We start from the raw sequence: 24,711 nt of genomic DNA, 5'->3' as shown, positions 1-24,711 counted from the left end.
TTTCAACTATACAAGAAATATTATTTTATTGTCTCTTACCATCAGTTTTCTTAATTCAGTGTGTGGTGTTTTTGTTTGCTGAATTGTTTGTTTGTTTCTTACTTGATAGTTTCAGAATTTTTCTTGATACATTATCTCTATTTATTAAAATTGGCCATTTGTTTTCTAGTGGATTATATTCAAGTGAACGATATAAAGATTATAGCAGTCCTGACTCCTTAATGAGATGCTATTGCCTTATTGAAATGATCATCCCAGCAATGGATCATTTATTATTACTATTTTCACAACAATAATCATTCAAACTTTTGGGTATTGTGTTCTTATTAATTGTCTCTTTACAAATAGTCTTTTCTTATCAACTAATCATTCAGCCACCATTCAGCACATATGGTATTTATGACTAACCCTTGAAGTTCTGGCCATTACAGGATCCTCACAGTCACATGATTGTGATTTGGACATTTAGTAAATGGCTTGCAGTTGTGACAGTTCAAGTACCTTCTAGTCAGGTGCTCACCTTTTGTGACCTTCTCTGATGCCAGCAAAGAAGGTCACAAGTCACTCTTCTAAGTCCTCCATAGACTTCCTGTGCTCATGCCAAACTGTGGCCTGGTAACCTTATTTTTATATCTTTTAATCAGGCTGACCAAGTAATGCTGCCAAGCGTCTTTACCAGAGTTCGTTAAGTATTGGAATTTTGAGAAATTCATAGATAATAAGAGAATCAGAATTTCCATAGATCTGAATCTTTTCTGAAACAGAATGTCTAGAATTACCACTTTCTCAGTGATAACAATAGGAAGAATTATTAATATTTTCTCTTATTGTGTTTCTCAGAAGCATTTGCCTGGGCACTCTGGGAAGATCATGCCAGACTAGATGAGCAAACATTTGTCATGGCTGATAAATTGTTAATCTTTGATTTCTAGTATGTATTTGAGATAAACAGGTCTTTCCTGTTATGTCCTTTTCTTCTAAAGAAACCCCTTGAATCAAGCTTGATTATGTTGCCTAAATACTAAGCAAGTCCAATCCAACTTAGCTAGTTGTTTAATCCTGCCAACTAGATGTGTTGTCCTCTTCTATTCACTTCTTCTTTTTCCTAATGAAACTAAGAAGCCCTTTTCAGAATTATAATCTGTTAAGGATGCCATAATCAGTACTAGTTATGTGCTAAGATACTGAAAATATTGTCTACCATGGTTCTGCCTTACATTAGACAATAGACTTTATATGAATATTCTTTCTCTTGATTTTCAGAGAAAAGCATGAGTAACTGACAGTGAAAAGATAGAGTGAATTACTACTTAAAAAACAATATTTCCAACTTTGTGCAAATCTGAATGGGTATCCATTTATTTTTCATTTTCCCTTTCAAAGGACTGAACATCTGTATGCATTTTTTGTTCAGTGGAGTCCAGAATTATATACAGAAGATACGGGAGAATCAAATAGAGAGCCAGGATTTATCGTAGTAAAAAAAATTGAAACACAGGCGGGTGAAGATTCAGTTGATGATGAAACAGCTGTTAAGGACTGGGAGGTAAGTAAATGCTAGTTATCAACTTTAAAAAACACAGCATTTGTTTAAAATTGTTTAATTTCTACATAGAGAAATTTCATCAACTAATATTGTTAAGTAAAAGTTGCAAATACATGTTTATCTAATGATTGCATACTTTAATTTTTCTCTATTGTATAATAGTCTGGGTATCTTAGTGTATATTGCTGTTTCCATTTTGTGACTGTAGCAAAGGTCAGGCAGCAGTTACATGTAAACATATGTAACAAATAGTTTGCTTATTTAAACATGAAAATCAAATGGGTTAGGGGTGATTTGAAATACTAACAAGAGCAATAAGCATTTTGCTTACCATGTTTTCATTCCTAAACAGCTTTTTTTCAACAGATTATTGGAAAAGAATTGGACATTTCTCAGTAAATACTGCTTGTTTTCTTACCCAATTCCAGTAAAACATCTCCATGTTTTTCTCCAATTTATAAACATTTCAGACTTTCAGACATGCAATTATTAATTTAAAAAAAATAGTATTATTATAATATACATTATTAATAGAGGATTTTTGGCTTAAATTATTACTCTTAAGGCAGTTTCTACATACATTAATATAATACAGACAATATTGCAAATAAAAAAATGATATGGATATAATGGGTATTAAATATCAGAAGCCTGGGAAAGTCTCTATTTTCTACAATAATAATTCAAAAGCATGCCTTCCTTAATTTGAATTCATATTTTAAATAGTATAATTTTATATACTTGTAATATTGTGTGACTAGCTTATTGTTCATCTTTATTTTAAAGCCATTTTACAAAAACAAAATCACAATATTCAGAATAATAAAAGCAGTTTATAGAGGTGTTAAAACATAAGGAATTCAATTATCACTTCAACAGACATAATACAAAAGTCACAAATTAAAGCAAAGATCCTAGATAATCTTGAATCAAATCTGAAGTTATTATGCTTGGTGCTAATGGTATCTAAACAAGATTGGTATCAGTGATATTATTTTCGCAAAATGGTGAAATCCTCAATTGCCACTTGGATAGTTCAGGAATTAGAATAGTGTTACAGGGGGAAAATGCAGGATGAATGCCTTGCCCTATGATTCATATTCTTAAGATATAAACTAAAAGTCACAAAAAATTACAATTGCATATAGTAGAACTGAAGAGATGCCAGACCAACATGTCACTGCAGTAAATATACCACAAACCACATAAGGCCCAGGAACATACCCAGAATGCATGCGTACCAAAGTTCACTGTCTTAAGCCATATAGAGTAGGTACTCCAAAAGATTGTAATCAAGTAGGCAGAGGAGTATACAAGCATGTAGTGAATACAAAATGGTCTGTAAATACATACATGATTTCTTAGTTATATATATTGTTAGTTATAACAACAATAGGAACTTAGAAATAAGTTTAAACAACAAAATTGGTACATGTGGAAAAAGAGTCAACAGTGTCAAAATGGGAACAACCAGGCAATTAAAGACCTGCCCATTTTAATGTGTAAGGCAATGGGCAAGTGGCAGAACTTTGATTATGTCAATCACAGCCATAATTTTGATACCTTGCACAAGGTGTTGCTCCCAATATTCCCATTAACCAGTCAAAAGACCATACAACAATCTAGAAAAAGCCACATTATTATGTTTAGCTTGGGTATTTGTGTCTATTCTGTATATTATCCTGTGACTCAACTATTCACTTGTCAGGATGCTGAATTTTTAGAATGCCTTTTGAAAATAGAACCTGTTTTATTTTAAAGATACCTTAAAGCTTAAAGAAGCAGAGAATGCATAGAGTGCATTTGTAAACTTAACCACAGCACATCAACAAAACCAACAATGCACTGATAATTCTTTATATTAACTCTTTGTTTCTTTTACCCATGCTATGAGATTTTCTTCTGTACTTCAACTTTAGCTATTCATAGGTCTTTTATTTTTATTGAATTTGGGTTACAATGCTACTTTGTGTCTTCCTTTTATTCCAGGATAGATTAATGCCGATTCTTAATTAATTAATTGTTGCTGGAACAAGATATTCTTGACACCAGGCTTTCAACTATTCTTAAATTAGCAGATTCATCTTAAATTTTATTCTTTTGGATTATTACAGTTTTGTACCTGGTGAACATTTGGACTTGAGCACTGTCCTGATCCATTAATTGCAAGCTTCCTATTCCTAGTGGTCTCAGTGTGATGCATTTGTTGTTGTTTATTCTTAATTAATAGGTTTAAGTTGTTGTCAGGATCAGTGAATGTAAGGCTTAATTTTCCTTGTAAGCCTTGGTATTAACCTCTCCCAATATTTTTAAAAACTTCAGAAAACTTTATCAATGCTGGGCTATGGTAATTGAACAAGATTGGTAATAGACAGTCTGGGAAGAAAAAGTTCTTCTTTATAATTCTTAATAATATTTAAGACAAGACTATAACTGGGACCAAAAGCTCTTTTTAACCCAATATTAAGCATTGTTGTTTTCTAACTCAGAGGTCTATGGCTTTTTTTGTCTTGTAGCACTTTTTTTTCTACAGTTCCATTGTGGTAGAACTATATAATTAGACATTTGCTTAACAAAGAGGGAGAAAATTGCTGTGTATCCAAAAGAGTTTGGGGTGGACTTCTGGAAAAGAAATGGTGAACTAGGGACAGCTCTGCTAAAAGCATTGCAGCAGAATGAAGAGCGTTTGAGTGGAGAGGCTCTTTGATAATCTTCTCAGCACAGGAAGACTTAAGATTGACCACAAGTGCTTCCGACAGTTGTTACTCACATGGCCACAAGACAGCAATGTCTGGCAAATTGAAAGTTCTGCAAGACAAGGAAGTAACCATTCTGTTGAAAGTGCAGTTGAACCTTCAGAAAGGACTTTGGGGTAGCATAATTCTTTTTCTAAAATTGTTTGTTAACTGCTTTTTTAACTGTTAGGAACCTTTGGATTAACAAATCTGAAACCTCCAGGTGAATTTCTTTCAAACTTAACGAAAAAAGCTTTAAATACAAGTTTAAGGATTTTTTTAAAAATAAAGCAGAATAAATAGTTGAAAGGGTATGTAGAAGTTTGATTTTTAAAAGTTACAAAAATGTTTGAAATGAAAGAAATTTGGAACTAATTATAAAAATGCTTCCCATGGGAAACTCTTTTTGTTTTGAATTTTTTGAAGAAAAAAAAAACCGTGATTGGATGACACAGGATAGGAAACCAGAAGGAAATGAAGATTACAACTAAAGGAGAACGCTTAAATTCACCTTACTAATACAGAATGGAGAAAAATAACATTAGATATATTGGCTAATATTTAATAACAGTGGACCCAGCAGTTAATTTTAAGAGTGTCTTCTTCTATAGATACACTGTGTTTAAAAGATGCTACTGAAGAAGGAACAAATTTCACCAGATTGATCTGAAAGTGTATTTAAAAATGACTGGCTATAAGAATATGTAAAAAGATGCTACACAAACAAATTAAACCATCCACTTCCTTAATAATTAAAAGGGATACACAAATAACAAACCAAAAGAGTGATTTGGATACATTTCTTATATTTGATTTACAAAAAAAAAATTTGTGTGAGAAGAGCCAGAAAAAATGAAATTGAGTGTAACTATTTGAAGAGACTAAAGATCAAGATTGTTAAAAGTATAAGGGAGGAATATAAAGTTGGTTTATTTGATCAAGGTTAAAATACTTGTATTGTTATCTCTGATAACCCTTAGTAGAATTTGGATCTACAAAGTAGATCACTTTCTCCTAGGCACTGCCTGGAGTGTCCAAGCATGGGTTAACTTCAGCTTGCTGCCCAAGGACTGAGTTTAAATCTTTAGTGTAGCCACGCCTCCTGCTCCCTTTGGAGGTCAGTTTGAAAAACTCAGTCGCCCTAAAAGGATGTGTTTGAGATTTCCAGTCCTTGAATAGCAAGCCGGATTTCTCCTAATTGCATTAGTGTAGCCTTTTATTGTTTTTTCCCCACTGTGGTAGTCTTAGATAGACCTATGGTTTTTTGTTTTTGTTTTTTACCAATGTTTTTTCCTTCGTCTAATTGCTGCCTCATGCTCGGACCAGGCTGCTGGGAGCATTACAGCCTTCCTCGTTTCCACGAGGCTCTGGCAGCACCGGGAGGCTCATTAGCGGCCGCTGGTGAGCCTTGGGGTCAGGTAGGGAAGTCAGGTACCCCTGCAATCCATTGGAAGACTCCTCTTAGCTCCGGAGGCTTTACTGGGCATTCTGGATCTCCGACGGCAGCACGGCGGCTATTTTGGAAAAAAATATGCGCTTTAAATCCAAGCTGCTTTTTTCCCGTTCACTCTGCTGCAGCCTGGTCCCTTAGCAGATCGCTGCCGGAAGGGGTGCTGGTCAAGTGGCCTTGCTCTGGGTCGCCAGGCAGGCCTCCCCTGAAGATCTTGGTTGGCGGCCACAAGGAGTTTGGCTTTATGGGCCATTCCTTGTATTTATTAACACCGCGGATCTGCAATGCCCTGAGGACTTCCCCTATTGGCACCATTTTGTTGCTGCATTCCTGCCGAGCCGTGGCCTCAGAGACTCATCTCTTATTGGGACTCTACTTACTTCAAGCAACCTTCTAAATACCGAGGTTTGAGGACTGAGAGTTCACCATGGCCAGCAAGAGTGTGGAGAAGGCCGCAAATCAGGCAAGCTACCAGCAGCAACGCAGCAGGCCCAATCCTGTGGCCAAGGGTGCCGGTGCAGCATGCCCCACTAAAGGGAAGCAGCCTAGAACAAATAAAGGGTCCAAGGCAGAGGAGAGGCTGGCTGAGAGACGCCAGAGAGCCCTAGAAAAGCAGTTTCAAAAAGCTCAGGGTAACCAAGGGCTTCAACAGGATCTCCCTCCACCTGCTGAGATTCCTGCTGACCACCCCCCCCACACACACACACTCTAAATCCTCATCCAGATGATCCTCATCTGTGGTAGAGGAGGGTGATTTTGGGTTCTCCCCCAACCCCTCTAGAGCCCCTTCCAGGTCTTTAGCCTCATCCCTAAAGGAGGAGTACTTGGAGGAGGTCGGTTCCCTATTGGAGGAGGAAATCCCTCTTTCTGGGCCTGTCGCCAGGACTTTTTCCCCAGAACCAGGATCACACCCCCAAGCTGACCACAGACATGAAGGAGGTAGTTGCAAGGGCCATATCTCAAGGAATTGCTGGTGGTATCCAGCAATTGGGCCTCTCCCTACCCTTCCCAAGCCAAACCAAAACCAAGGCAAAGGTTAGTGATCCCCCCCCCCCCCAAGCAAACTGGCAGGGTCTCCCCTCCGGCTTCCTCGGACGTCAGTGAAGCATCTAACATAGAGAAGTTCACTGTTCCTTCTATATGCAAAATTAAGAGAAAAAAAACAGCATTTATTTAGTTTGCTACTAGCAGTTTTCTATACATGTATTCACACACATGAAAAGCTTTAAAAGGCTTTAAAAGGAGATGGATCCTAGTGAAATATGTCCACAGTCCAGTGGGAAAGCTCAGATTTCAAGGACACTCACTGACTAACAGTGGGAAAAGTCTGACATCTAAAACCTTTTTACAGAGGCTTAAGGAAATTTAAACACCATTTATCATTCTGGAGCAGAAAACCTGTGTTCCTCCAGATGTTGCTGAACTAAAATTTCAGACAGTATGACCATGTTGAGAGTTGTGGTTCACAACAATTGCAGGTTAAAGAAAATTAAGTGAATTCAACAGAAGAAAAGGTTTGCATCAAGTAGGATTTGCATTGATACAGTTCTCTAATTTTTGAACCCTAGGTGGTTCTACTTGGTAGTATAAAGGCATATTTACAGGATTGCTTTATATTTCAAGAACAATAGTAATGCATACAGTTCTCATCAACTGAATTATTTTTTCCCATGTGGAAATTAAAATATGAAAGGGTATATTTGTTTGCACTTGTCATTCAGAAAAATAATAATTGAACTGTAAGAATTGTCCATTAATAGTAATTAATCACAACAAATGCTGTTCTCATTGAAAGTATGTAAACAAGGGTTGTTACTTTTATTTTCAAAAATAAAAAGGATTAGTTTTGACAAATTTCTCATTGGATTCTAAAAGAGTAGTGTGTCTCTTTAAACTTTTTTGCTCTTTAAGCACTTTAGTGCACTGCAACCTCTCTTGAATAGAGAAACATCTCTGTTGTGCTTTCCGTGATAATGACACACCCCAGGAGGAACACTCTGCTCACTCATTAGTTGCTTATCCTGTCAATCAATTCAATGCAACTAGCACGATATTCTGTCTGCAAGAAGAGCTTTGCTGTGCCTGGAATTAAAAGCAGATAGTTTGCTGTGGAGAAATGCTCGTGTGAAGCTAAAATTAATGTGATTTTTTTTTTACAAAGGAACTAGTTTTTAGTATGGCAAGAAAAGAAGAAAGCATCACTCATGAGAAATAAACTTTGGTAATTCCTTGAGAAATATTATAAGAAAGAAATATTATAAGAAATATTTATGTTATTGTTACTATAGTGCTATTGTAATCAGTAATGATCCCTGCTTTTTCTTTTAATATTCATTATTGATCAGAATTTTAAAATCTCTGATTAAGAAACTGCAATTTAAAACTTAACTACTTTAATTTAAAAGTTGGAGTTTGAAATGATCTGATTTAAAACAATGTATTTGTGATAGCTTTTGTGGGCAAATATATTTTGGGAAGTTTCTTACACTAACTTGCCTATTCTTTTATATTGCTGACATGGCACGGTATTAATGTAAGATAATTTGTGATTTTACATGCTTTCCAGGTGTTAACATGAGATGTGGATAATTTGTGAGTTTATACAATCATATTTTGGTATTGATACACAGGGTGCTTTTTATCCTATTGATTCTTTTATTTTTTTAAAAATGGAAATATACAGCCTGTGGTTAATGTCTATCTGTCTACTTCTGTGGCTTGCATGTTCTCTGATTACCGGGAAGGGGAACAAAGCTTCATCTGGAATATTGGACAGGAGTTCTATAAAGACGCATCACATTTATAAATATTGTATACTTCAAACTGAAATTTTAGGTCTTCCAATAATTTTTGTGAAACTTTTCATCTTCAACAATTAAATGATCTGTTTATCATTTGCATTGTACTTTCCTTCAGTGGTTATGTTTGTGTAATGCCACTGGCAAAAAACATAGAAAATGTTACTATTTCTGTTGTGTATTTGGGCAGCATTAAGTCTGTTCTGAAAGGGTGGGGCACTCTTTGGAGCATGGTCAAGGCATTTGTGGGCTGCTGGGGGGAGCAGAGCACCAGGAAGACCTGAGAGTGAATGGAAATAAAGTTATAAACAGTACTTTATTGTACAGTACTATATTTTTTATTAGTATTGCAAAATCCCTGTATGACATATAGCCTCTGAAACTATGTCAAATAGATCTATTTATGTTAACTAGAAATATGTGTTTTTCAGTTTCTCAGTATTAATTGAAAAAGTTTAGTTTTTTTCTCATTTTGTTATATAAGAAAAGAAATATCAATGAGCTGAAGGTTTCCTGGGTATTTTTTCAGGCCTTACCATGTATGTTTTATTCTTCTTTTTAAAGCATCATATGAACTGTAAATAGGATAAGATAACTGTTTTAAAAGTTAGAGGAATAGGGTGATAAAAACTAGAAATGGCTATATATTGTTTACTGAGGAACTTATCCATTATGTATGTTGCAAAATAAATATTTCTTCTTTACTGATAGCAGATGAATACCACTATTAGTTATATTATAAAATCAGTGATTTCTTATATTATAAAATAACTGATTTAACTCACTAAATGCAAAAGACTTGTTTTAGCTAAAATATCTTGCAGAAGTACCTTCAAGGACTGTTTACTAATACAGAAAGCATTTATTCCAGTTTGAAATAAAAGCTTTAAAAAAACCTGTTTAGAATAACCACTGATTAACAGGATTGTTGGCATTATATACTGCTTATGCAATAATCACATGAATGTGGCTTTTTAAGTTGCTGTTGTACATATTTTTCATATAGCAGATTAAGATCAAAAACCTCATCTCAGTTTTATAAAATTAGTCTGGTAAATTCTTAAACTATAAATATGTAAAGTTAAAATTGATTTAACTTCCCAAATTGCATTATAAAGTCTCCAATAGAAGAAAATATAGAATCTTTTAGGACAGTAAAGAGCAATTGAAATTGTATATGTTGGACTGTAATAATTTATTTAGTTGAATGTACCGGCCATGATAGTAATTTAAATTAAATTTTGGATATATTTGAAATAAAAAAGATATTAAATTAGACAAAATTATTACTACTGTTATAATTATTATAGAAATCTATTAAGGCTTCTGCTTTCAAGGGCATATAACTCACTAAATTTTGTAAGATATACTACTTGGCATGAGCTTATATTTAGATAAAATGTTACAAGAATCTCTGCCCCATGCTTGTTTGCCAGAAAAATTATATAATGGCTATTTGTAATGATATGTAAACCGTGGAAGAAAAGAACATTAACTCAATGAAAGAGAGGAAGTGCTGTTAAGAGGACTCCTGGAGTGTCTTAGTGCACTCCCAGCTAGTGTAAAATAACTAACTAATAAGTAAGATACCACCATATCACACATTTTGCCACATCAAACACTGCCACCTCTTTCTGCTGTATCTGCATCTTTCCCTGTAACGTTTTGAGTGATCTGGCAGAAGTGAGAATTACTGATTTTTCAAGAGTGGCTTCAGTTGCCATTTTATATATACAGGATAGAGAGAGAGTGCAAAACATCATCAGAAGCGCACCTAGCAGAAAGAAGGAAATGGGAAGGAGCCAGGTGGAAAATGAAAATGGAGGGCTGGTCCAGTGGTTCTTCCTGCTTTTAAAATAGCTGCAACTTTGTGATGCTGGGAAGTGTGTCCATTTCAATGCTTCATGTGTCAGGAAGCAGAGCCAGCTAGACAAGTCTAGGCCTGATTTTGTATCCAGAAATGGTATGGATACCATAATTGGTTTAAGAAATCAGCCAGCACTCGCCAGTTTATTCATGTCGGGTTCTTTATTGTCTCACCACTGCAGTTTTGTGAATTCAAACTGAGCCCTGACAAACCAAACTTGAATCTGAATCTTCTTGCAGCTTATAGTTGTCAACATACTGCTTCAAAATACTGGCAGTTCTATAGGCTACCAGGGTATTAATTTTTATTTCCATACCGTATGATTTTACTATTTAGGATACTTTATGTGCTAATGCCTTAGCTGATTTTAAGACTTTACTCATGGAAAGTAAAATATTGCTATTACAGCATTATCTGGAAAATGACAAAGCACTCTTGCAAATGAAGTCCATATCATTATTATAAAACTGGCTAAAATTTGCAAAATAAATCCCTCATTTAGCATACTGTGGGGCAAATGTGTGTGTGTTTTTTTTACATAAAAGCAGTCCTCGTTGCCATATCATTATAACATATAATACAATATAATAGCCATAAATACCACATTTAACAAAATGATTATGTGGTGTGTACATCACAGTGTTATATTCTGAAGTAATTTATACTAATCAGAAAATAGTTTTGCTTTAATGGAAAATAGGATATTGTATCTCTTTGCTGCTACCTCTGAGTATATTTCATAAGTTGTGATGGTCATTAAGTAGGTCACCATATGAGAGCACCTGATTTTATGATCTAATTTGCAGCAGTTGTTAAGCAAATGCATTGTTCACTGGAGGCATTTTTTGCTGTAAATACTGCTTTCTGGCTAAAAACATTGTAAATTACAGTCACGTGACAGTGGGATGCTGTAAACAGCTGTAAATATGAGCCAGTTTCCAAATGCCCAAAATGAAGTGACGTAACTCCAAGGGGGCTATTGAAATTTTCAATCTTGAGTCTTAAATAGCTTTTCTGCATTTCATCATAACTTGGAATGGTCCATAAGTGGTCATTTTCAAAACTATGTAAGATGAACTGCTGCATCATTTTTTTTAAATCCAGGCTCAATTAACTGAACTGCCTTACTTAGCATTGAGCATTTGAGCCCAATTGTCATAAGTCGAGGAACTACCTGTAATTACAAAAAGATTGTTTGTGTAAAATGTTTTGATGTTCTAAATCTTATGAGCAGAGATCCTTTCTTTGGGTTGTTGGGCTTGGGCTTTTTTTCCTTTATGTATATTCATTACAGCTATTATGAACAGACAAATTCTTTTTTCTCTACTGCAAAGAAAAAAATAACTCTGAAAGCAAGAATATATTGTATAAATATTAAATGGTGTTATATAGCCTGTTTTCCCCAAAATAAGACCTCCATGGATAATAAGCCCAATTGGGCTTTTGAGCTCATGCACTAAAATAAGCCCTCCCCCCAAAATAATCCCTCTCCAAAAATATTTCAACACAGCAGCAGCCATAAGGTGACCATACTCGCCACCTCCTGAAAAATAATAAGACCTCCCCAAAAATAAGGCCAAGCGCTTATTTTGAGGGTCAAAAGAAAATAAGACCCTGTCTTTTCGTGGAAACATGATAGAAAGGTGCACGCCTCTGTAACTATAGTAGGTAAGTGTGAAAGTTGTCCATTGTAAGATATTATATATTACGCCTGAAGACATTGAAGAATAATGAGCATTTTTTTTAAAAAGCCATGTAGAGAAAGAATTCTCAATTGTTTGCATCCTGCAGAACCCTAGGATTCCACGTCAGACTAAGGGAAAGAAAGAAAGGAAAACCATTATTTTTGAAAAGAGATTCTGGGAATCTTTTCTTTTTTAAAACAGGTTCCATAGCCTGGTAAAATTTGAAAACCTCAATATAATGTTGCAACTTCTGCTTATTCTAGAAATGTGAAAAAATTATGACTCTTTAAATGATGTAGTTACATCGGTGGTCTGAGTTTCAGAAAGTTCTTAAATATATAAATATTCAACCTTCCTTTCCAGCCTGTTGACTGCAGAAATTGTTGTTTTGATAAACAGAAAAGACCATTTGTTTTGATAAACGATTGGAGAGTATTGAATGAATATGGAGCTAGTTTAATACCTAGGCCTTTTGTTTTATTATTACTTTGCTTGCTAATGATATGCATACAGTCTGTTTTGCCAGATTTGAATTTATAAATGCATATTAAAGTCATCTCACCATATGTGAATCCATTAAGGCCTAGATCTGGCCAGCACCATGCTGTTGTATGAAGTTGGATTCATTCTGTCTTATTTCTTTTTACAACTTACATAATACAGGTTTCAACAATAAACTCCAGTTTACATATTTTAATAAGACAAATATTAAATGTTTACTGGCTATTGTTTACAGTTGCTCCTTATTTTTCTAGATGCCTGAAATATGTTTGTAAACTGCATCTGTCTATAAATTCCCCTAGAGGACATTTGCTTTTTTAAAAATAAACAATGATTAATAAGATAGTACCTTATTGTTAATGGATAATATAGTCATCGTAATCCAGGATGTAAATGTCACATCTTTCACATTTAGTACTGTATTTCAGCAATACTAAGATACCTGTCTGAAGTCTGAAAGCCATTATCCTTTATACATTTCTCTAGTCCAATACTACCCATCCCTTTAATGCATAGAGGAATTCATCTGCAATTTAACTGAATGAGATGTGTTTATGCTGGATTTCATACTGTCCGGCTTGATTTACCTACCATATCTATACTTCACATGATTTTATGTCCTCTCTTCTTTCCCATTTAGTAAGTTAAAAAGACCCAAATACGGCAATGTCTTCTCATATAGAAATTATTCCAATCAGTTGATAATTTTAGTTTCCTTTTTCTGCTCTTTTTTAAATAATTGCTTTTACACAAGGCCTGTTTTCGTATCTGCTTCTTTTTCATCAATTAGCATTTTTCCCTAAGTAAAAACAGCAGGTGGTATTTATGTAAGGAAACAGTTCATGAATGTGCATGCTTATATGTGTACCTAGCAGATTGTTTTTATTCATTTCTACAAATTTATTTGATTATTTTATTGGAAATTCTGATTGTTGTATGTCTATATGTGTTTTATATATGTGCACTGTATCACTAGAATGTTACTTTATTTTTGTTTCATTGTCAATTTCTTTCACCCCACCCCTTGTTTTACTTTTCCACACTCTTGTTTCTTTTATATTGTTTATTTTTGTTTTAAAACTGTGAGTGGAATTATTGTCTTCCTGTGTCTCCATATTCAGGTAGTGTCAGTGGCTGAGTATCTCCGCAGAATCGATGCTCTAAATAATGAAGAACTACGTACACTCTGCCAACGTCTCAAGGTGCTTTCTTCTCAACTAGAGATTAGAATTTTTTTTTTTAATATAGTGCTCCTGATCAGAACAAAGCTGATATTCAATTATTTTGTCTTCATTACTGTACTGAAATAAGGCAGCAATAACTTCCTCATGATTGTGTTTCTCTTTGTGAAGGGACAGGGTTCTGGTGACATTTTTGACAATTGAATCACTTTTAGAGCTGAGCCAAACTTCTGCAAGTTCAAAGTAAACTTCCAGTGATAAAGCAAGTGCTTCACTTTTTTGGCCAAATTTTGAATAGTTATATACTATTCTGTTTCAAGGACTAAGCAGACCCTAAATTAGCCCATAAGATGTAATTCAGGAAAAGATCAGTGCAATTGCTGAAGACTGTAAAACTAGTTGTTGAATCTTCCTGGCCAAACTTAAATTAAAGATTGCCTGGATTCCCACACAGATATTCCTAGAGGCAAGAGTAGAAGTACCATCCCAATACCTAGGAGGCTCATGAACGTTTGAAATTGAAGATACTTAGATTTGCACATTCAAACTCTTCCACTTTTACACAACTGGTTTATCACAGTATATTTTACTACTATGAATATTAACTATTGTTAATGTTAACTATAATGAATGAATCAAACTACTTCAAACATTTCTAAAGGTGTCCGGTAGTTTCATATTTGAATATAACAGGTTGTTGTGCATCTTGGCCTTGTGGCTCTACAGAAGCAGGAGAGACATTATGTGAGAGAAGACTGGAATCATTGATGTTTGTCTAAATCAGCCCATCCATATCAGGGGCCTTCCAGATGGCTTGAGGCTTCATATTATAGAATCCCCAATCTGATGAATTTCCATAGAAAAATTATTTGCAAGGCTATAACTTCACAGTGAGATGTTCATATTTTCTTTCATTTTTAGCTTGGTGGCCATTTTCAGTAAGTGCTATAGTGCCATCTGTATTCCTCTGAAATCTAATGTGTATACTAGTTCCCATATCTATTGTCTTGTTGCTATTGCCTGACTGCTCTCTGTGTTCTTCTTGGTGTTTTACAATGAGCTGTACCAATATTATATACCTGCTTGCTCAGTCTTTTATCTCCAATTAGCCTAAGAACTAGATCAGATAAGACTGGTATGGTATGGTATGAGCTATTCCTTATAATGTTTTGTCCTGGAATTGATCGGTTATTTATAAATTGATTTCTCATGAGCTCAGTAAGGATATCAGAATCTCAGACTAGATTTTGACTGTGAAGTAAAAGCTTGGTGAAATGGATAGAGGAAGCCTTTGCTACAAGATTGCTAGCTGGTTCTGCTAGGGGCAAGCTATTCTTATACAAGTAGCCAGAGCTACCCAAAAGTAGATCAAATCAAAGCATTTCAGCTTACATGATAGTTGTAAATGTAGTACTGTCCTTTCTGTGTTGACTGTCTGTAAAGGAGATCTTTATCATCAGTAACCCATTTTGGAAGTCCCATTTCCTTCAGATACATCTACCTGAGCTGAATCTTTATCTCCTGTTTTGTGCACAATTATTTCTACAAATCCTCTGTTACTTTTTCCTGTTGTAACATCCGTCTCTTACTGTTAATCTAAACGTCATGGTCCCTTTTCCAAGTTCAGCTATTTTATGGTCCTCTGCATCAGTTCCACCCCCATCCCCCCAAACTATGACTTAGCAAAGACCTGCATAACCTCACTGGCCATTTTCCAGCATTGTTCCCATCTTGATGGTTCTTGTGGATATCTGCAATCCATGGCACACACTACAGATACTGTTCGTCCTTTTACTGACAGTGGTTTTGGCATTCCTTTTTGCCTCATTACTACTTTTCAGGCTAGGAAGAGATTTTGTGGTATTCAAAAAGTGCTGCAAGTTGTCAATAACAATAAAAATGATGATGGTGACATCACATATTTGCTACCACAGATTTTTCCATTAGTGTTAGTCCTTAAGCTTAAGGTAATTGTACCTTGTGGACCAAATTAAGGGGCTGCATACCCCATAAACCTTAAAAACTGGCTTTGGATTTGCATCCTTTGTCTTTTCTTAATTTTTGGCTGTCATGGTTTAAACAAAAGAAGAAGAAAAGAAAAAGTGGTTTTGAAAAATCAAATAAAAATATTGAATCAATGGACAGGCTGTATGAAAATGAAATTTGAAAGCACCTAGGAGCTCTGTTCTGAGCAATTTTATGTTGTTCACATTTCTTAATATTCTTTTTCAAAATGATAATGACTTTGTCACATCAGAGGATGGGAGTTAATTGAATAAAATCTTTACAAAAGAGAGTGCAAAAGAGCATGTCTTAGGCTCAATGGCTAAAACACCTTAAACCCCACCGCTTAACTGCAGAGCAGCTGAAATCAGTTACATAATAGTAGATACCTTTTGTTTTGTCAAACTGGATGTGTATTTTAAATTTTGTTTCTGTACTTTAAGCTGAGACCTTATAAGCCTATTAGTATCTACTGTATTCTCAGTATATATGTGATATGGAAGATGGCATATGCATTATTACTCTTATATATTTAAATTTTCAGAAGCATTTTTTAAAGCTTTATGAAATAGAACTGCTACTGAATTAGTACAGTAATAAACTATCTAATGTAGAGAATTTAGCTAAGCACTTAAGCCTCTATAATGCTATGAGCCATGGTGGCGCAGTGGTTAGAATGCAGTACTGCAGGCTATTTGTGCTGGCAGTTCCATTTTTATCAGGCTCAAGATTGACTCAGCCTTCCGAGGTTGGTAAAAGAGAACCCATATTGTTGGGGCAATATGCTGACTCTGTAAACAACTTAGAGAGAGCTATAAAGCACTGTGAAGCAGTATATAAATCTAAGTGCTATTGATATTGCTATCTATTTCAGTGTAACTAAAAAGTATACTGTTTTTATTAATTATTATTTTGTCAGTTTTTCTTAAGGCAGAATTGGATCCACATTTTCAAATCTTTTGCCACATTTTGTATAATATTTATAGTTAATTATTTGTGGAAGAAAATGCTTTTATAGTTTTGCTCTGCAGCTAAAAAACAGCTAATATTTCAAAAGGTTTGTTTTTGACATAAATCATGAGTTAAGACCATTGCTAACAAAAGAGGTTAAAAGAAAAACCTTTGAGATCATGAATTTAAAATATTTTCTGTTTTAAAATCTTATTTTAACTGCCTATACTTATGATGAAACTCCATCTAAAAAGCCAGCACATTATGTCTGTTAGAAGAAATTGGGGTGAGTAGGGGTGCAGCAACTGTTAATAAAATATCAATGCAATACAATACAATACACTAGCAGAGTTGGAAGGGACCTTGGAGGTCTTCTCGTCCACCCCCCTGCCTAGGCAGCAAACCCTATACCGTTTCAGACAGATAGAGGTTTAGAGGTTTTTAGAGGTTTTATTTGCATTTGTAGGCCGCCCTTTTCCCTGAGGGGACTCAGGGCGGCTCACAGAAAACCAGGGAGGGGGGAATACAACATTGAGACAACAACATATAATAAAATAGTAAACAACATGCATACATCATTCGGGCGGGGTAGCGATCCTTATCCCCAGGCCTGACGGGCGAGCCAGTTCTTCAAGGCTATGCGGAAGGCTTGGACGGTGGAGAGGGTACGAATCTCCACGGGGAGCTCGTTCCAAAGGGTCGGGGCTACTGCTGAGAAGGCCCTCCTCCTTGTAGTTGCCAGCCGACATTGGCTGGCCGATGGGATACGGAGGAGGCCTAGTCTATGAGATCTTATAGGTCGTAGGGAGGTAATCGGCAGAAGGCGGTCTCTCAAGTATCCAGATCCACTGCCATGTAGGGCTTTATGGGTGATTAATAGCACCTTGAAACGCATCCGGAGATCGACAGGTAGCCAGCGCAGCTCGCGGAGGATAGGTGTTATGCGGGTGAATCGGGGTGCACCCGCAATCACTCGCGCGGCTGCGTTCTGCACTAACTGAAGTCGCCGGATGCTCCTCAAGGGCAGCCCCATGTAGAGCACATTGCAGTATTCCAGCCTAGAGGTCACAAGGGCCCGAGTGACTGTTGTGAGGGCCTCCCGATTCAGGTAGGGTCGCAACTGGCGCACCAGGCGTACCTGGGCGAATGCCCCCCTGGTCACAGCCGTTAAATGGTGGTCGAATGACAGCTGTGGATCCAGGAGGACTCCCAAGTTGCGGACCCTCTCTGAGGGGTGTAAAATTTGACCCCCCAGCCTGAGTGTTGGAATATTGGCCAAATCTTTGGGAGGAAAACACAACAGCCACTCGGTCTTTTCTGGGTTGAGCACAAGCTTGTTAATCCTCATCCAGTCCATGACGGCCTCAAGACCCCGGCCCATCACGTCAACCGCTTCATTGATTTGGCACGGGGCGGACAGATACAATTGAGTATCGTCCGCATATTGATGGTATCTAATCCCGTGCCTGCGGATGATCTCTCCCAGCGGTTTCATGTAGATGTTAAATAGTAGGGGGGATAAGACCGAACCCTGCGGCACCCCATAATTTAGGGGCCTTGGGGACGATCTCTGCCCTCCCACTAACACCGACTGCGACCTGTCCGAGAGGTAGGAGGAGAACCACCGTAACACGGTGCCTCCCACTCCCACCTCCCGCAGTCGTCGCAGAAGGATACCATGGTCGATGGTATCGAAAGCCGCTGAGAGGTCAAGGAGAACCAGGATGGAGGAGTGTCCTTCATCTCTGGCCCTCCAGAGATCATCCATCAATGCGACCAAAGCGGTTTCTGTGCTGCAACCGGGTCTGAAGCCTGACTGGAAGGGGTCTAGATAGTTTGCTTCCTCCAAGGACCGTTGGAGCTGGAAGGCCACCACCTTCTCAACAACCTTCCCCAGAAAGGGGAGGTTGGAGACCGGGCGATAGCTGTTAAGAACAGCTGGATCCAAAGATGGTTTCTTCAGGAGGGGTCTCACCACCGCCGCTTTCAGTGCGGCGGGGAAGTTCCCCTCCCGAAGGGAGGCGGTTACAACCGCCTGGATCCAGCCTCGTGTCACCTCACTGCAGTTAGCAACCAGCCATGAGGGACACGGATCCAGAACACAGGTGGAGGAACTTACAGCTCTCATGGCCTTGTCCACATCCCCGGGGGTAACGTCCTGAAACTCAACCCAGCGCTGTTCTACTTGGTCCCCCTGTGCCTCGGCTGGAACTGCAGGTGTGGAGTCCAAGTCCGACCGAAACCGAGCAATTTTATCCGCTAAGAATTGGGCATATTCTTCAGCTCTGCCCTGCAGGGGTTCCCCCGTCTCCCTTTTATTCAATAGGGAGATAGCTATCCAACATCTTCTTAAAGACTTCCAGTGTTGGGGCATTCACAACTTCTGGAGGCAAGCTGTTTCACTGATTAATTGTTCTAACTGTCATGAAATTTCTCCTCAGTTCTAAGTTGCTTCTCTCCTTGATTAGTTTCCACCCATTGCTTCTTGTACTTCCCTCAGGTGCCTGGGAGAATAGTTTGACTCCCTCTTCTTTGTGGCAACCCCTGAGATAATTGGAACACTGCTATCATGTCTCCCCTAGTCCTTCTTTCTTTTGAACTAAACATACCCAGTTCCTGCAACCGTTCTTCATGTTTTAGTCTCCAGTTCCCTAATCATCTTTGTTGCTCTTCTCTGCACTCTTTCTAGAGTCTCCACATCTTTTCTACATCATGGCGACCAGAACCGAATGCAGTATTCCAAGTGTGGCCTTACCAAGGCATTATAAAGTAGCATTAACACTTCATGTGATCTTGATTCTATCCCTCTATTTATTCAGCCTAGAACTGTGTTGGCTTTTTTGGCAGCTGCTGCACACTGCTGGCTCATATTTAAATGGTTGTCCACTAGGACTCCCTTTCATAGTTACTACTGTTGAGCAAGGTACCACATATACTGTACCTGTGCATTTCGTTTTTGTTGCCTAAATGTAGAACCTTACTCTTTTCACCATTGAATTTCATTTTATTAGATAGTGCCCAATGCTCAAGTTTGTCAAGGTCCTTCTGTATCTTGAGTCTATCTTCTGGAATGTTGGCTATTCCTGCCAGCTTGGTGTCATCTGCAAATTTGATGAGTTCCCCACTTATTTCCTCATCCAAATCATTGATGATCAAATGGCAATTATGTGACTGTCAAATTTCCTTATAGGATATCTGCCATTATAGAAATCTTGTCATTTGCATTTCAGAACTTTATTTAGTAACTGGATAAACTTTTTGTTATTATTTAATATCTCAAAGATACAAGTTTTTATCAGTAAATGTTAGTTATATAAATACTTGCTAAGTTCCTTTTTTTCAAGAAAACAATTGTCAAACAGTCAGATCAAATGGTATTCCTTAAACACAGTTAAAGGGTCATATATCAACTACATAGTCTTCCTTCTTTTAATTGGTGAATCATTTTGTAAGTAGATACCTTTTAAATACTGCATGGAAGCTTTTAGCAAAACTAATTTAAAATAATCCCTTTGCTTGTATTAACTGTGATTAATGTTACTGATAATGAATATTTGTTGGGGCGAAGAATTATAGAACCTGTTGAAGTAGAATAATCATTCCTGCAGCATGACAAAATTTCTAACTGTTGTTATTGGAAACTTGTGTTGGCTGATTATGTGAAGCATAGCATTAATATTTGATTTAGATTGTTGAAATAAACGTTCGTTGCCTTGCAACTATTGATTACATGTGTGCATTCAAGACAGATCACGTCTTGGTAACTACACAGAAAGATTTTCTCCAGGATAAATCTTGCAATTATTCTAAATCATTTTAATTAACCCATTTAGCTTGCAATGGAATTAAGCTAAGGAGTTTTCTTACTTTACAATACCATATAAAATGTTTATTGGAAATGCCATACAGATTATTGTAAAATCATATAGTTATATGTGTATATATCATTTATAGTGTGGACCATAAAGATACAGTACTTCAACTTGACAGATACTGTCTTAAAATTACAATATTCCTATTGCAGCAATATGATTTTTCCATGTGATTTCTCTCATACTTCTTGCTGATCACTTGCTCAGTAAATGTACACAAGATTATGTAAGAGATGGGAACAGCAGTTCTGTGTTTTGTGGGAAATGTTGATGTATTTAGGTTCTTTTAATATTACTGAACGTTTAAGAGATCTTCCAATACCTCTAGGATAGGTGCATCAAGTAGAATACATCTATTTTCAAACAATAAAATTAAATGAGTTTTGAACAGAGAAGCATTGAGTGGAAGGGTAGCCAGATCCATCCTTATCCCAGATGTCCTATCCCTTCTGTGCATGGTCTGCTCCACCCAAATCTCCAGCTGTTTCCAATTTTATGCCTAGTTTTGAAATTGGAAATGAGTGAAGCCAGGAGAGAAGTGATAAGTTTCAATGGGGAATGGATGATAAAAAAATTGACTCAGAATCTCGACCTTTTCTAACATTTATCTACATGAATTCCTGCCCAGTATATAAGATTTTATACATTGTTGCAGGAGCACACATCTTTATTCTCAGGTAATTATGTTATATTTTCATGTGAATATTTATGTGTGCAGCAAGACTGCACAGATTAAGATTAGAATGGGCATGCACAATATTAAAAGCAGCTTATATTTAAAATAATTTAACCTATGGGCTGCAATTCTTTTTCTTTCTTATTCTTTTTTTCATGTAAGATTTTCTCTTCAAGAGACGCTGGTTCTGTTTGTATGAGTAGTCAACTTATTCTTACTAAAGGATAGATTTAAATAGGTTCTGTATGCCGGGGTACAAATATTATACTACTGAAGTGTAATATTTTTGAGAGAATTCTATTATGTTTACCTCTGAGATTCAGTTTTAATCAGGATCAAATAGTACCTTAAAAAATTATGGATACAAAATCACAGTTTAAATAACAGAAATGGATCAAAGCTTGCAATCTCACATTCTTTGAGTGATGGGCCATATCTAAATTAAACATTGGAATCTGGCATTGTCTCTGATATTTAAAACATTATACAAGTTGTCAGGTAAGCAAAATTTTCTGTTTTACAGGATGAATGTGATAAGGAAAGTTGTTTTGAATAGCACTTTGAATGCTAATTCAACTTTCTCCCTCCATGCAGATTACTACAAGAGAAGATACATGTTCAAAGCAAGAAACAACTATCAAAACCGAACTGGAGCCTGAAGCATTTCGGCCAAATCTTAGTGATCCCAGTGAACTGTTACAGTCGGATGAAATTGAAAAGGTATCATATAGAAAAAGTGTGGTATTCCTTATATTGACACAGCTTTCACATTGCAATAAAAATTGTTTTAGAAAATTGAATTGAAATAGTAATTGCTGTTTACTAAGTATATGCAAGAAACAAAATGCTTTGTTTCAAACATAGGACACAATACTTGAAATATTTTCAATTGATTAAATTCTAACATAACAAAATTCAGAATCCTTCCAGCTTTCAGTATATGAATGAAATTTCAAATGTTTTGCATATTCTGCCATAGAGAGCAATGGGAATTCAAAGAGTAATTGGAAAAATAGGAATTCAAAAAAGCATCCTGCTCCCTTTTTGGGATGTATAACATCCAATGATTCATCACATTCCAGAAAACTATAGAACATTTCAGTCCTCTCAACCATGGCATTCTCAACAGAGTTGAGTAATTACAAGAGAAAACTTCTCCAAATTGGAAGTGGTTCAAGACGTGCCACAGAAGGTCCAGCTCTGTCTTAGAGTAACATACTGAGGACACCTTGAATCAGTTGCAGTTCAGTAGAAGTCAGAAGTTACCAATTGCTCCTCCAATGGCATGATCTGAAGGAGGTTTGGTGTGGTCTGGAAGGAACTTTCATTTCCAAAATCACTGAATTTTGTGTATACTCTCTGGTAATCTATTCTGACTCCTGTTTGACACCCTACATAGTGAAAATCTATACAAGAGAAGCATTTCAAGTTTTTTTATAAATTTAAAAGAGAGCATTTAAAAATTCATAAGGAAACAAAGCATTATTCACCCCCATGCAGCATATGAACAAGACCAGATAAATAAATACAAACATTTCTGACGATTGGCTTGAAGTTTCCTTTTGTTGAAATATAGTGTACAGGACTGCATATAGCATTCTGCCAACAATGTTCAGAAAAAAATTAAACCAAAAAGATTTTGCGCCATGGTGGTGTAGTGGTTAGAATGCATTATTGCAGGCTAATTCTGCCCAATGCTAGGAGTTTGAGCCTGACCATCTCAAGATTGACTCAGCCTTCAATCCTTCCAAGGTTGGTAAAATGAGGACCCAGTTTGTTGTGGGCAATATGCTGACTCTGTAAATCGCTTAGAGAGTGCTGTAAAGCACTTTGAAGTGGTATATAAGTCTAAGTTTTATTTCTATTAACACATGAAAACACACCAGTAATACACAGCCTATAAACTCTACTTTCTATAAAGAGCAAAATATTTGTAAAAAGAGATGAAAGTTACTTAGTAAATAGAGAAATAGTTGCTATATTTGGGATTATTGCTACTGAACTTAAATGAACCACTCTCTGAACCACATGAGACAATTCCTAGGAACCAATATGACTGCTTCTCAGTATTTTTTTTTAAATGCTATCCTTTTCTCTTCTCACTTATTCTTGGCCAACAGTACTGGAAAGAACTATGTCGCTTTATTTTTATGTATATAATTTTTATTATAATAGTACATAATACAAATTAAACAAAGATAAGACAAATAAGAATGAAAAGTACAAAGTAGGAAAAGGAAAAGTAAGAATATAATAAAGAGTAAAGAAATACATAAGGAAGTGACTTCCAACCTTCATCGCGAGGATGAATCACAAGTATAAATTTAGTATCTCTTCACCACCTCCAATTACCTCTTCACCCCATTTCCCATCTCTTATCTATAACTGTCCAAAGGAATTCATTTATTGGTCTAATATTAAAACACAATAAATGAAGCCATGAAATAATAGAAAATGTTGCGCTACCATTTTTAAGCATGACCTTAAAAATTCGGAAAAAATAAAGCTATTTGCTCTAACATTTCACTTTGGCTATTCAATTCTTATTTTAAATTAGAGATCTGAAACATGAAATGTTTAATTTCAATATTAAACATTTCATGTTTGAATCATTGCATTTTTAGGCCAAATCCAAAACAGTTGACTACAATTCAAAGTAGTTTGTTCCAACCTTAGTACAAGTATCCCAGTGTCGTCCAACCATTCCAGAAGCATCATGAGCTCAAAATAGTCTTGTTTCAAATTCAAAACAGGTGTTTTAAGGTTAAGAAGAGAGTGTTTTGAACTCAAAACACTTGGAACATTTCCAAAGTCATCAAAACAATGTTGTAACTATTCCAACAAGGATCAAACAGTTGTTTCAAAGTTGGAACAAAGTATTTCACACACAAAATACATTTGTAATCAAAAACATTTCAGATTCAAAACTTTCTGTATATCATTATTATATGGGAAGTAGGGAAGCCTAACCTGGCTGCTACAATTGTTTATTTTATATTAAAGCATAAAACCAAAATATGCATCGATCTGTTTAAAATATACTTCTTTGGAATAGTATTCTATCTGGAATAGATAGAAATGTTACTTGGATAAAGAAAAAATGGTTGCAAATGAAACAGTTCTGAACTAACTGCAATTCATAAAGCTGGATCTGTTAGTTGTAATCATGAGGAGATTATCTAAATTACAACTTTAATTGTCCATAGAGTCATTTGCAGATCTTAGAATAATCCTAGCGGATCCATTTTTATTTATCTTCAGGGCTTTTTATCAGCAACTTCTTTCCTTGTTGAGAGAAAAAAAGAATAAGGCTTATTAATCCTTGAGTATTCCTCCTTCAACATTGGTCACAAGCATACCCAATAAGCTTCTAGGACTTGGAAAATATGATGCACCAGTAGGAAATATAATTCCTGTGGATTTCAGTAATTTATTTACTACTTTT

General features: G+C 36.1%; 1 protein-coding gene across 5 annotated transcripts in view; it reads left to right on the top strand.

Moving 5' to 3' along the window:
- OXR1 (oxidation resistance 1) overlaps positions 1 to 24,711 on the top strand; it is a 216,950-nt gene that overhangs the window by 186,182 nt on the left and 6,057 nt on the right. For 3 of the 5 annotated variants that reach the window (XM_087706778.1, XM_087706776.1, XM_087706780.1), the window contains 3 exons: positions 1,384 to 1,546; positions 13,704 to 13,784; positions 21,861 to 21,986. In XM_087706778.1, the coding sequence (XP_087562904.1) occupies positions 1,384 to 1,546; positions 13,704 to 13,784; positions 21,861 to 21,986 (370 nt within the window). The remainder of the gene's footprint in view (positions 1 to 1,383; positions 1,547 to 13,703; positions 13,785 to 21,860; positions 21,987 to 24,711) is intronic. The other 2 variants (XM_087706779.1, XM_087706781.1) reach the window with 1 other exon arrangement.

Source organism: Thamnophis sirtalis, unplaced genomic scaffold, assembly GCF_051295495.1.
Source record: "Thamnophis sirtalis isolate CommonGarterSnake01/CBP01778 unplaced genomic scaffold, rThaSir2_p1.2 scaffold_2, whole genome shotgun sequence".
Taxonomy (NCBI): Eukaryota; Metazoa; Chordata; class Lepidosauria; order Squamata; family Natricidae; genus Thamnophis; species Thamnophis sirtalis.
This window is presented reverse-complemented; position numbering and strand designations above follow the sequence as displayed.